Source organism: Aspergillus viridinutans, assembly GCF_018404265.1.
Source record: "Aspergillus viridinutans IFM 47045 DNA, scaffold_7, whole genome shotgun sequence".
Taxonomy (NCBI): domain Eukaryota; kingdom Fungi; phylum Ascomycota; class Eurotiomycetes; order Eurotiales; family Aspergillaceae; genus Aspergillus; species Aspergillus viridinutans.
The window spans coordinates 261,678-274,799 of NW_025091223.1; the positions used below are offsets into that span (position 1 = coordinate 261,678).

General features: G+C 49.7%; 7 protein-coding genes across 7 annotated transcripts; 2 read left to right on the forward strand and 5 right to left on the reverse strand.

Moving 5' to 3' along the window:
* Positions 1 to 2,564: 2,564 nt before the first annotated feature.
* On the reverse strand, positions 2,565 to 3,474 carry Aspvir_008563 (uncharacterized protein; the record flags this gene model as incomplete). The annotated part of the gene is made up of 3 exons (XM_043271731.1): positions 2,565 to 2,603; positions 2,659 to 3,195; positions 3,361 to 3,474. The coding sequence occupies 3 exons, from the start codon at positions 3,472 to 3,474 to the stop codon at positions 2,565 to 2,567; spliced, it is 690 nt and encodes a 229-aa protein (XP_043127666.1).
* A 481-nt stretch (positions 3,475 to 3,955) lies between these two features.
* Aspvir_008564 (acyl-CoA thioesterase) lies at positions 3,956 to 5,111 on the reverse strand (the record flags this gene model as incomplete). The annotated part of the gene is made up of 2 exons (XM_043271732.1): positions 3,956 to 4,801; positions 4,860 to 5,111. 2 exons carry the CDS (start codon positions 5,109 to 5,111, stop codon positions 3,956 to 3,958), a joined length of 1,098 nt encoding a protein of 365 aa, XP_043127667.1.
* A 656-nt stretch (positions 5,112 to 5,767) lies between these two features.
* Positions 5,768 to 6,304, reverse strand: Aspvir_008565 (mitochondrial 37S ribosomal protein bS6m; the record flags this gene model as incomplete). Its single annotated transcript, XM_043271733.1, has 3 exons — positions 5,768 to 6,077; positions 6,187 to 6,218; positions 6,281 to 6,304. 3 exons carry the CDS (start codon positions 6,302 to 6,304, stop codon positions 5,768 to 5,770), a joined length of 366 nt encoding a protein of 121 aa, XP_043127668.1.
* Positions 6,305 to 6,588: 284 nt separating this feature from the next.
* On the forward strand, positions 6,589 to 7,285 carry Aspvir_008566 (glycine decarboxylase subunit H; the record flags this gene model as incomplete). The annotated part of the gene is made up of 3 exons (XM_043271734.1): positions 6,589 to 6,733; positions 6,824 to 6,886; positions 6,966 to 7,285. The coding sequence occupies 3 exons, from the start codon at positions 6,589 to 6,591 to the stop codon at positions 7,283 to 7,285; spliced, it is 528 nt and encodes a 175-aa protein (XP_043127669.1).
* A 393-nt stretch (positions 7,286 to 7,678) lies between these two features.
* dscA (ubiquitin-protein ligase dscA) lies at positions 7,679 to 10,081 on the reverse strand (the record flags this gene model as incomplete). The annotated part of the gene is made up of 1 exon (XM_043271735.1): positions 7,679 to 10,081. The coding sequence occupies one exon, from the start codon at positions 10,079 to 10,081 to the stop codon at positions 7,679 to 7,681; it is 2,403 nt and encodes an 800-aa protein (XP_043127670.1).
* A 457-nt stretch (positions 10,082 to 10,538) lies between these two features.
* Positions 10,539 to 12,020, forward strand: Aspvir_008568 (cation efflux family protein family; the record flags this gene model as incomplete). Its single annotated transcript, XM_043271736.1, has 2 exons — positions 10,539 to 10,865; positions 10,947 to 12,020. The coding sequence occupies 2 exons, from the start codon at positions 10,539 to 10,541 to the stop codon at positions 12,018 to 12,020; spliced, it is 1,401 nt and encodes a 466-aa protein (XP_043127671.1).
* A 182-nt stretch (positions 12,021 to 12,202) lies between these two features.
* Positions 12,203 to 13,105, reverse strand: Aspvir_008569 (uncharacterized protein; the record flags this gene model as incomplete). The annotated part of the gene is made up of 1 exon (XM_043271737.1): positions 12,203 to 13,105. The coding sequence occupies one exon, from the start codon at positions 13,103 to 13,105 to the stop codon at positions 12,203 to 12,205; it is 903 nt and encodes a 300-aa protein (XP_043127672.1).
* Between the last annotated feature and the right edge of the window lie 17 nt (positions 13,106 to 13,122).

Consider the following 13,122-nt stretch of genomic DNA (forward strand, 5'->3'; position numbering starts at 1 on the left):
GTGCTGACATCATAGATATAGCAATGATCTGGTCCTCCGCGGGCGTCGAATATAAGTCGTGATAGCTGTGCATACATGATTTGCTGAATTGATAGAATAAGCGGTGATGGGATGAGTGGAGCAACGCAGACGCAGACCGTCTATCTATGTGATATGTGTCGAAAACGTCATACAAGGGCAAAGCCCAAGACTGATTCGTCACTTTATCTATCGAGATTCATGCTCCGTATTCCTGTATAGATTGTGGTTGGTTGTTCCCACGGGTAAAAAGCTTCAGAGCATTTACCCGACGGCTATAGAATAGCCTACAGTGTTGCCTACAGCGTAGACTGGAGCTCTATCTAGGTTATGGCGAAAGACTGAACATTGGTGTTGATAATGTCGTCATCTGGATAAGGGCTTTTTCATGTGATATGTGGCTAATATCCTGTTCTTGGCTCGGAGTACTTGCTAGAGTCAATGAGTTATCGACGCCTTCCTAGCTAGGCCCTTGAAAGGAGAAGGATGCAGATAGTACTCATCTCCACGGAGCCTGGAATGCCACCAAGGTACCTAGTGTCACATCACTTTAGCCACACTGGCTTATCATGCTTCTGCACGGTGCACAGGGGATGCATTATTCCGACGCCCTCGAACTTGCAAAAGTCGACTCTCGAAAGATGACAGCTGGGTTCGGCGCACGGGCCATATGCAATGCCGTATCGGTGCAGCTTGCAATGAGCTCAGGGGTGGTCTGGACTAGGTTCTTATATTGAGCTCATATATTAAGTATTGGTGTGTGCTTGTGGCGTCGAAAGTCCAGATATGAAGTGCCAATGGTGGGTTGTCTATTGTGGAAATTAGTATCATCTACTTCATACTTCATGTATATGAATATCTGAGATAGGTTGCATTTGTACCATGCCTCTGTAGTGGCATGGTCATAAGCATGGTTCAATGTCTTAATGAAAGTGAAGATGGCAATAAGTACAATTGAATCTACTCACTAGATGATAAGCTGCCTGATACCTATCATTCGTGGCTACTTTGTCCATGTACTAGATACTCCGTAACCGATGTAGTCCTTCGCCGCTGAGTCATGCCAGTATCGGCTAACGTAATCGGTAAACGAGCGGGCCATGTAGGCCAGCGGGCCACCTCTTTGTGCCGTAGAAAATGGCCCTTCTTTGGACTTCAATATCTCAACCAAAGCACCTATTAAGAGCTTAATAGTAAGCAATATAGTTTATTATACTATTTAATATTTATAGAGGCTTTTATTATGTCTTAACAAATACTAATACCTTGAGTAATATAAATTACAGCTATTATTTTCATACTTTGAGTAAATTTAAGAATATACAGTAGAATTCAATTTTTAAAAATTTAAAAAAATAAGTTCTGAACTATTTATACTTAGTTATACTATATATCTAACTTACACTTTATAATATTCATCTTTGGGTGAGATATAGTAGTCTTAAAAAGGGCCATTTTCTATGGAATACAGAGGTGGCCCGCTGGCCTACATGGCCCGCTCGCTTACCGATTACGTTAATCCGTGCTGTGCTCCCTAATTCTGCTAGCTCGTCCCATGAATAGCGGCTAACTGCGGTGTCGAATCCATCTGATTAAGGATATGGTAGGATTGTCGAGTTCGTGACAGCCTGCTGCGTCAACATCAAGCATACCTGGAGAGTCTCGATCCATCCCAGCTTCCTATTTAAGAGATCGATAAATGAGTGGCGGCATCACATTCTGAAAGTGATATCGATACTTCCAAATACTTCATTTGACGGAAAGTAAAACCGCGAAACAAGTGATCTACGCCGACTGAGGGGATAGCGCTATCCTGCTCAGCCACCGGCGGTTCCAATACCTCAATTCTTCTTACGGTAGGTTTCGGCCGATGATAGGCCGGGACGCCCGGTATTCTCCGTGATTGGGGATGTTCGACGAACGGTGGATATGATTTAGCAGTGGTGAAGGATTAACTACGAAGTGCTCCTTACCTTACGCTTCTTGCTGGTACAATGGTGCGTTTCACTAGGCGAACATGTCCTAAAAAGTCCTGGCCAAAGCTTTTGGAATGCTGTACCCCTGGAGCTTGTACTGTATACCCCGTAGGTACTTTATTCGTTGCACTATCCTCTTGCTGCCTGGATCTGACGGTGTCGCCGCCAACAGATATCCCAAAGCACGATTGGGCGGCCTGAGCCGACACCTTCCGAGGCTGGGATCGGGAGTTGACGTTTTGAAGTCTCACATGGTAGATAGCTGGGTCTGAGTGCATATGTGCGTTGATGATCATGGGCCTTTTATGGATCAAGTTGCATGGATTGATACATCAGCGTTCTGACAGGGGAACCCCTGTTGGTGTGATTTGTGTGCTTTCAGAGGTTAATCTGGGCATCACATCAAGTCGTTACACTTTGATATTACGATCAGGAGATGCCCCCAACCTTGTTCATAATCATGTTCCTTGGATTGCCGAAATTCGATTCGAGGATAATCCCTCTGCATATCGATCGTTGGCATTCGTCGTAAATGCCGCACCGCAGCAATAAGATCACGCCTGCCTCTCCTTAACGCTTGGGGGTTGGATTTCGGACCATGCAATACAGCTACAGAAAACGTTAATAATAAGGCTCTGACCATCCTACCTTGAAACAAACATACCATGCACACATCTTCCCCATCCCTACACTCCATCGCCTTGGCCATCTCGAACCCCATCCGCCGATAAATCTCCACGTTGGGCACATCCTTTGAGCTCTCCAGATAACACTTCACCCCTTCCTCATCCGCTCGATCAGTGACAGCCTGAAACAATTTCTTCCCGATCCCCTTTCCCTGAGCCTCCGGACTGACCGCCACAATGTTACAGAAATAGTACCCTCGCGGATCGTTCCAGATCTGACTCTGCGCCTCCCGTTGACGATCCTTCCAGATCCAATAGCGGCGCGTGTTGAGCCCGCCCCGGCCCATGTGGCGCACATTGTTCAGGAACTGCTGGGACGACAGCAACCAGCTTTGCGCCCAGCTGTACCAGCTTTCAGGCTCTGCGGCGGGATGAGGCGGGAGCCAGCATGAGACACCAAGCACACGAGAGGGGGCGCCGTTTCCATCGCTCTCTCTGGCGACTTGGAAGATGGCGTTGTTGATTCCCCAGCGGCATCGTGCTTCAAGAGAACCATAATTCCTTTGTTTATTGAACTATATGGTTGGGAATGTCAGGTGACGCGGGACGCAGGTCGGCGTCGACTCGACCGCGTCATGGGACACAACACATGTTAGCTTTCAATGTTTGATCAACAGGATTTCGACCTGGCGGGAAATCTCAACGGTGTCTTCTGCGTACTCCGTTACCATGCTACATACCTTGGCTAGATTGAAAACCCATTTGAAATATGGATCGTCAGCAAACGCCCGCTGGATCGCCTCGATCGCTTCGGGAATATCCGCCTCGGTGAGGTTGACTACCTCGATGGCCATTCTGAAGCTTGTTTATAAGCCGTGGTTATGCAGTCATGGGTTGTCTGAAATCAGTCTTAGTTGTACCGCTATAAGGCCTTGGGACTCGATGTGCTGAACTTTCCGGTGAAGAACACGATTCTGCTCCGGTATCCCTACTTCGTGATTCTTCTTATTAAATCCTATATGGATATTCGCTGTGCTGACTTGAAGGATAAAAGATGTATTGTTGAATTATAGATGGGCAGATGAAGTTTTAAATCTCCAGCGATTCATCAGGTAACGGAAATGTCCCCCACTGGATTAAGCCCTGCTAGGCAGTTCCACGCGGGCACCTAAGATCAGCATCTCCACATGAACTGTCAAGCAACTGGATGGCGTCGAGCGTCGCTTATCATGGCAGCTGACTATGCTATTGGCCTTTGGTGCAATCTCAATGTAACTTTATTGCAATCATAAATAGAAAATTACACTAACCCTGTATAAATATCTACATATCATTCTATAGTTTCTCACGACCCGGTTTCTTCAGCCTGAGGAGGCTATCCTGATAACTGGTGGCGAGCAATACCCCTTCTGGACTCCACAAATAGCTCTCATGAATAGCTCTATTCTCTCCAGACGTAGGCGTCCAGCCTTCCTGGATAAACCATTTCCTGGGCAAACTCTTTCCATCCTCCTCCCCTACATCCCAGTCAATCATCCTCAGCGCTTCACCATGGTGGTGAAAAACCACCGTCAGCGTTAGACTGGCCATTGCAGACCAGGTCTTGTGGCCCAACGCACGTGGAATCAATAAGAGTGAGTTCTTGTCACTCGCATACATATGCGCACAGGCATATAGGTTATCAAACTCGCCTGACTTGTCACTGGCTTCGAGCTCTTGCGTGCTCAACGCAACATCTGGGTCCTGCGGTGACCCCTTGAGGGCGTACAGCGTCAACTGGCGATAACTCTCCGGACTCTGCTTCACCTCCTCGGTGGCATTGTAGCTCGTCATATCCACCTTCCTCACATCAAGCCCTGGAAACTCCGGCTCAGCAATATCCCCCCGCTGAACCTGTTCAATCCACCAGTCCGCATCAACGCTAGGACTAGTCAGATGATCCTCTGGCTTTTTCCCAGCAAGAAGTGACTTGAAGCGCTCCTGTGCCGGGGCCGGCTGATGGTGGAACGTCTGCTGCTCCTCGGGGCGCTTGAACGAGCACAAACACGAGAAGCAGATCTTGCCGTTCTGTCGTGCGTCGACAGCGCGCGTACAGTACATGCTCCCATCTCGTATGTGGCGAACTGTATACACGTAGGGAACGTCTAGTTGGCCCGGTAGAATGAACGTGCCCGTCATGTCCTGGATGCTCATCTCAATCGGGTATTCATGACGAGTGTGTGAAGGTAGGTAGACTTACGTGTATTACAAACCCCTTGCCGACAGTTTTCGACGCTGCATATGCGGACTGAGCGTAGACATGCCCGCCAAATGCCATTTCGCCCATGCCAGGAGGGTACGGTGCGGCGAGAGATTGAAACCGCTCGACCTTCTCTGGTGCGTCCGGAGTGCTGCTGGACGAGTCGAGACGTTCGAGGCCCATTAATTCGACGAAGGAGGCACGAAATGGCAGTTTTTCTGAACTGTTAGGCCGGTCTTTTTGCGAACTCATGATGATGCTCTGCGGGGAAAGTAGGTTGGTTTTCCGTTCATGAGAGCACAAAGAGCAGATCGGTGCAGGATCAGATTTGGATCAAGTATCTTGCAAGCAGGGTATCATATTCCAGCAGAAAGTATGCATTCGAGAACAGTAGTCGTTAAACACAATTATATAGTTCCAAAAGCGATAGCTAGATCAGATTCAGTTGATCATCTCAGCCGATACAAGAACCTCGGCTGATCGGTAAGAAGTGATGCGCTTAATGCCAACGCGGCATCCTCCATCAGCATCAGACATAGGAGAGAGTTAAAATACGAGTCAGACAATTGCCATGTTTTATAAGCCCTGAGCAAGTGCATTCGCCTGTTCATGGTTTTGAGAGGGGTCCAGAAGTGCGATTGATCGGAGATATGCTGGTCACGTGAAAGAAACTACAATGAGCAAAGTGCTCATCGTTAAGCTGAATCAAACCTGAGAAAAGAAGTTCCAAGTCGGAAAAGAATTCAATCTCTATGCGCCTGCAATGTTGGTATGATAGTACAGATAGACCCAGTCCCATAAATGATACAATGATATCGCAATGCCAGCATTCAAATTCCAGAAAAACCAACGCAACTCGACGTCAATCCCCCTGCCCGATCTCGACAGTCCAGGATAGTGGTACACATTCAAATGGAATCGGCGAGCTTGCGAGCATTGGTCCATTCAACCTTTCCCTCCACGTCCTTGATCTCCTCAAGCTTGTCGCCCAACTTCACGACTGAGAATCGGATCATCCGTGGGTCGAGACTGAGGGTTCTGCGAACGGCGGACTGAACAGCGCCTGAAGCATCGAAGCGCATGATGAAGTGATGGCCGTCGGTGTACCGAGCTTGATGTTTGGTGGTGGGCTTGGGCAGTCGGAACGTGCCCCAGTTTGTGTATCCGCGGACTACGCCGCCTGATCGGAGGACTTGAATGCCGGCATTACGAGCGATCCTGTTCATCACTTAGTCTGGAGAGCATACTTTGCTCGAAAGAGCATTCGAATGTAGAAAAGAAGGACATATGTGTCCTTTCGAAAGGAAGAGTGGGATGAGAGACGTACTCCCGGACCTCGTTGAGGCTGCCTGGACGGACCTGAGGACGTTAGTTCGACGCCGAAGATATGTTTGAAAGAAGGCGACAAAGGATATACTCACAACAGCAATCAGTTCATACAACATCGCATCGACGGAGTGATTGTGGACGACGCTTCGGAGATTGAATGGCGTTTAGCGGAGGAGATTTTCGGGAGCGGTCACCACCTTCCGGCGTTGCGGACAACAGACCGGCAGTCCCTTATCAGCTGGTCTTGGCATCGCCTATCAGTTCGGAAAGCTAATTCGCAGCTCCATTTAATCGCGATTTCTCCTCGGCGGGTTGTTCATCATCCATTTCCATCTTCTCCGAACTCTCCTCCTCCTTGCGATTGTCCCTCTTTCCTCTAATTTTCAGCTTCCAAAACAAAATGTCTACCGTCGCCAGATCCCTCCGTCCTTTCGCTTCTCGCGTGCTTTCTCAGAAGGCTCCTCTGACCTCCAGCGTCCGCAGGGCCTCGCCCGCTTTTTGTTTCCCGCGGGGAAGTGTCAGGAGCTTCTCTCAGAGCCCTTTCTGTAAGAAATGACTCAGTTGAGCGTTCATGAAGCCATTGAGATGCTATTCTTGAGACAAAGTATTATATTAACGTCTATAATGCTACGCAGTGGAAGTCAAGAAGTACACCGAGTCTCACGAGTGGATTGAGCTGGGCGAAGATGGCAAGACAGGTGAGCCCTTTGCTCCTGTCGCATCACAACAACCCCAATCTTCCGCTCTACAGCTACTAACAGTCCAATCCCTTACCAGCCAAGATTGGCATCACAGAGTACGCCGCCAAGTCCCTTGGTGATGTCGTGTATGTAGAGCTTCCCACTGCCGACCTTGAGGTTAGCGCTGGTGAGGCCGTGGGTGCTGTCGAGTCTGTCAAGTCGGCCTCGGACGTCCTGTCTCCCGTCTCTGGAAAGGTTGTGCAGGGGAACAGCGTTCTCGAGGACAATGCCAAGTTCATCAACCAGAGCCCAGAGGGAGAGGCCTGGATCGCCGAGATCGAGGTCAGTGACGCTGCGGAGCTGGATGGTCTACTCGATGAGGCCGCCTACAAGGAGAGCATCGACGAAGACCACTAATTGCAATGACGGTTGATCGATTGTTGCTCGTGAAGGAATTGGATAATGGGATAAAATTCATCCGGTCTATTAGATGTTAAATGACGGCTCTTTTTGTGTTCTGGAATGTTGTACGGATTTATGCGCATTATGTGTGACATCATTGTTGAGCCGCCAGCGGCTGGGCTTTATTCAACAAGAAGGCCCTTATTAGAAACCAAACATGTTCAGACCTTGATATATCCATATGAAACATGTCTGATTATTTTCTGATATTTGAAGTCGATGAAGTCCCAAACTTGGCTATCTTGCCTCTACGACAGTAATCGCTCATAATGCCATTCAATTTGTACAGGCTAATTACATTGTACCACTGCGCATAAAGCGCTATCGTGACAGGCAATTATGATACAACTATACAGGAGGGATGGACTCTCGACAAATGGGGCACTGGAGTCGTAATCGCATCCAGCTCTCGAGACATGTGCTGTGGAAAATATGTCGACAAGGCGTCACCATGTAAGTGCGACGACTGAGGATGCTTGTAGCTCCATCCGTGACACTGCTGCCTCCGGCGGCTCCACGCGCTGCAAGAACAGGTACCTCGATTTCCTGCATGCAGATGGCGCAATCAAAAACCGCCTTTTTCCTGTCCTTGATCCGCTGTTTGTCCTCATCCTTCGCGTCGCCGGAAAGATCCTCAGCCCTAAGAGCGCCGATCGGTAGGACACCGCCAGACTCCAGATCTGCCTCAGGCTCATCGGCGTCTCGCAAAATTGGGTGATAGTCATACGCTGGCGGTGCCCAGCCTCGAGGGACGAAGAACCGCGGTCCGAGAATGTCCTGACTCGCCAGGATCCAGACCTGAATCCACACCCAGCCTGCTAGCGCAAAAGCAGTAGTCGTATCTGGGCGTACAAACAGCACGTTGCCACGCACTGTTAGAAAATACACAAACGGGAACAGTCGCAGGATGCTCTGCCCGATCACAAAATCCCACCGGAGCGCTTTACGGCAGTTCCGCATGATGTTGCGGCCAATCTGCGGGGTCCAGAACGACAGGTAGATAAAGGCGAGAGCGCGCGCATACAGGGCTCCTAGCCGATTCGGCCAAAGGAAAGACCATATTGAAATAATGAGCATCACGAACAGGACGAAGTAGAATCGTGCGTACATCGCACCCACGTCGTTGCGAGTTTCTTGAGCCGTCGAAGTAGTGCCACGGTCGGTTGGTTGATCATCTTCCTCGGCAGGAGGATCTTGATCCGGAGTCAATATGATGGGTGTTGCCTCTCTTACCCGGGGCGATGTCGCTGGGAGAGGTAGGCCCCTTGTACGCGGAGTTGATGCCGAAGGGTTGGAGCGACGCTCTTGCTCCATGCGTTCGGGCGATTGGACGGCCCAGATCTCCATCATGAATTTCATGCCAATGTAGCTGACCGACAGAAACGTGAGAAACGACGCCGTCGCCATGACCAAAAATGACACCGCCGGATACAGCTCCAAGAGAATGAAGATAAGAACAAAAGCATCCCCAAAGGCCATAAGAGCAATTGTATAGAAGCTGATACGGCTCCTGGTGGAAGGTGTCGACGCCTCCTTGATCTGTCTCAGAAGTAGTGTGATTTGTGCGGCAAACACTCCACATATGGTAAATACGAGACGCGCACTGTATTTGTCGTACTCTTCAATTTTCGGGCCCGTGAGATAGAGGCCCTCGCTGGGAGGGAAGTCTGGGGTTCCCTTGGTCTCGAGGATATACCCACAGTCCGGAGAAAATACCACGGCAGACATGACCATTAACGGCGCAGGCGGTACCGGAGCCCCGATTGGGAATCTTAGCTCCTCTTCTATCTGGTCAACCACTGGCTTATCCGCTAGGTAGTCATGAATAGCGACTGGATGTTGTTGCAGGTAGACAATATGTTCACACTTCGGTGCAGGGAATTCTACCTGCTCCGATCCAATTAAGGACGACCACGGGAAAAGCGTTGGAGGCCGATTCTCTTTCTCAGATAAGGTATCAGAGAGTGACTTGAGGAGAAGCTGATGGGAAAGCTCATACGCGTCTGAAGAGAAAGCCAGATGCGGCAGCACGAACAACCCCTCAAACTTCTCGCTATTTGAACTCAGGATGATGCCTCCCGTCTCTGGGAAATGGACACCGAATAAGGAGATATACCAGGTATTTCCCCAAAAGTCATTGCTTTCGACAGCCAATGTCGCTCGTATCTCTCGAACTTGGCCGCTATTTACCCGAAGCTCTTCGCCCCCGCCTTCCCTGAGATCCAAGTAGAACGTTCCGCTGCTACCAGTGATGTTCAGACCGAATTCGTGGGTGAAGTATTCGTGTTCTAAAGCGATAGCCGTAGCGTTGACTTTCGGAGAGTCTTTGTCCAGCTTGCGGCGAACCCAATCTCCACGCAATTTCCCTGTCGCATTGCGATAGACCGGGAGTAACAACTGGGTTAGATTCAGGGAAGGTAAAGAGTCGGGGTCTTCTAGAGACCTGGGAGGTTGCAGCCCAGCATTTGAAATGGCGGATCGTAACTGGTGACGAGCTCTACCCTGAGCTTCCGGGAGAATACCCCAAGCATAACTGTCGTTCTTCCTGGTTCCCGCAAAAGGAAGCCATTTATCAGCCGACGGGTCAAAGTCCCCATAGTTGGATTCATTCAACAAACGAAGTGCATCTCGTTCCCTTGCTACTTCCCGCTGACGCTCTCGATCCTGGTCAAGCAACGGCGGACGAGACTGCGAGCTGAGAAGAAGATAAAAAACGATCAGCAGGAAAAAGAAGGAACCGCGGTTATCCATAGATGCCACGAAGCGATGCAGGCATCGGAGATTCCGTTCAAATCTCCTATGAGTACGACCTATGTTGATCGCATCGCTAGTTCACGACGGAGTTTCCATTTATACAGCACCGTCGTAATGGCCAGGCAAAAAAGCCCGTCGAGTAGATGATGATGATGATTTAAAGCTGTAATCAATGGCAAGAGATGCCGGACGTCGGTGGAGGCGAGAGTCAATGATGCGATGAGTGAGTCGAGGCCTCAGGCCGCCGCCGCAGTCTCCCCGCCTTTACCCACTCTCTCCTGATAACCATCGGTCGGGAAGAGCGCGTGTGCTTTGGGAGTTGGAGCAACCTCCTATCGGCATTGCTCCAAATCATCCCTTCCGGTCTTCGTGTCCGGGGAAGCTACTTTGCCAACCAGACTATATCTCGTCGTACATTGTTGGCGCAGGCGTCGACATTCTTCTACTAGATGCTATGGCATCGAAACTCCCCATTCCTCGCCCGCCGCGCACGCCAACTCCACCCTCGGATGATCCCACGAGCGTGACTGACGGTCAGCCCCGAAGGGGGTTCGCTGTATCCTACGATAAAGATGCGTTGTCGCCGTTGTCGCCAATGGTCGACAATTTCTCTCAGAATGGATCGAACGTGGAAGATCGGGACCGTTTGAGTCCTACCAGGTCATCCTTCAAACTAAGTCCAACAGATGGCTCTGTACAGAGTGGTGCAAGCGACCATGGCTCTGCTGGGCCATTCAACTTTCAGACCACAACTATGGCGAAGGGCCCGGTAATGAAATCTGTAAGTGCATGCTTTAACTGCACCTTATCGCTCATTGCCCTTATATTGGAACGCTAATTGCCTTGCGCGGAATTTCTGTAGAACATTGGCCAGCGACGTGGACACAAGTATAAGCATAGCAGTATATCGCATCAAATATTCCTCGAGCCTCCTCCCCGAGCTCCGTTGGCTCTTCCGAATTCGCTACCTATCCCCACGCTCAAAGAATGCCGTTCTAGCATGTCGAAAGACCAGAAGACGCGGTTCTGGTGGAGTGTCTGCCATATGTTTGTTGCCGCATACACGCTCTGGAGCGCACATGGATCCTTGGCTATGACAGCGTTGTCTCACCTTATTCTGTTCGACTCTCTTGGGGCATTGCTCTGCGTAGCTGTGGATGTACTGAGCAACTTTGAGGTGTGGAAACGATCCTCCATTCGCCATCCATTCGGGCTGGAACGAGCAGAGGTTCTTGCTGGGTTCGCAATGTGCGTGCTGCTACTGTTCATGGGAATGGACCTCATCTCCCACAACCTTCAGCACTTTCTTGAGTCAAGCAACAACCATGAGCCGCACCATTCCCATGCTCATGAGCGCGTCTCTGTCGGCAGTGTAGACATCACTGCTGTGCTTGCCATCTCGTCCACCCTGGTCTCTGCAATTGGCTTAAAGAACCATGCGCGGATAGGCAAGGCAATGCGTTTTGGATACATTGAGTCTCTGCCGTCTGTTCTCAGCAATCCATCTCATTTCCTCACCCTTTCGTGCTCGACACTGCTGCTGCTTCTCCCTCTGGTGTCCATCAAACTTTACAAATGGCTTGATGTTCTTCTGTCCGTCACCATTTCCATCTCCATGTGTGTGATCGGTGTCCGCCTTGTCAAAACCCTTGGATCCATGCTTCTCATGTCCTATTCAGGACCAGGGGTCTCGGATGTGATTAAGGATATTGAAGCAGATCCGTCTGTCTTTGGCATTGACGATGCGAGGTTCTGGCAAGTCCACTATGGATTATGTATGGCAAATCTGAAACTTCGGGTGTCTGGTTCCGAGGAGAACCTGGTACGACTACGTGAACGAATCTCCAGCTTGATCAAGAATCGACTGGGCGGGGGATATGGCACCGGTGGTCAGAAATGGGAGGTTTCACTGCAATTTACTGTGGATAACTCATGATATCACTGGTTTCCATGTATGTCAACATCCTGACATGGATTGTTCTGCGGTAGCAAGTGCACATATCCACTTGTGCATAAATGTAATTATTTATCATTGTATCTGCTGAGGATTGACACTAGACTTTTGTTCAAAACCATTGTTGCGATTCTCGGGAATATCTTTCTTTCCTCGATCGTTCGCTAGCGTACGAGTCTCTGATGAACCTTCTGAAACACAAATTTGCCCGCTTTCCAGTCATCAGCGTCTTCAAGTCTGTCCTGATCGAAAACTTGGTCGATTTCCAAACCCGCATGGAATCGCTGCTTATCGAACAACCGAGCGATGAGCTTCTTCTCACGTCCAGAGGTACCTCTCACATGGATCTCATCCGGCATCCCATGAATCCAGACGTGGAACCAACCCCAATCCAGCACTTCCGTAGCAAGACGACAACATCCCCAGTTACAAGTACAATGACGCAAGTCAATATAAAGGCGCGACAGTTGGAACGTCTGCCGCACAAAACTCATTGTGCGTCCCCAAAGGTACTCCTTCATATTTTCGATATGCTGATCATGAATCTCATGTGCTTCTTCAGACGAAACCTCCTCCTCGGAATCCGACTCGGTTTGTTCTATCCTGGGAATATCAAAGTCGACTTGCATCTCGTCCAGCTCCTCAATCACTTTGCGCTTGTGTTTCGAGGGTACCTTCGCATCCTGTATTGCCGCGATGACGCCTGGAAGCTCCCGGGATAGGAATTGCGCCAGGTAAATGTAATCACGGCAGTCGAAGACGAGCTCCAGATTGCGGACCTTCCTGAGATTGTCGAATACACGCGGATACTCTGCGCGCGCGGCAGCCAACAGATCAACTTGGACGAGGGAGAAGACATTTTCGCTTAAGTAGATGGGCATTGCCTCTTCGTATATGCGTTTTGAGGTCCAGAGTAGAGCGAGGTTGGGTGTGCCATAGGTATCTTTTCGGTTAGGATCCATGAGCACTTCAACGGTAGTGAAAGGGCGAATGAAAACACGTCCCATGACAAGGGAGTATCGGTAGATTTGATCTCTGATATGGTAAGGAAGATTAAAGAATGGCATGGCTTCGGTAAGCTTGG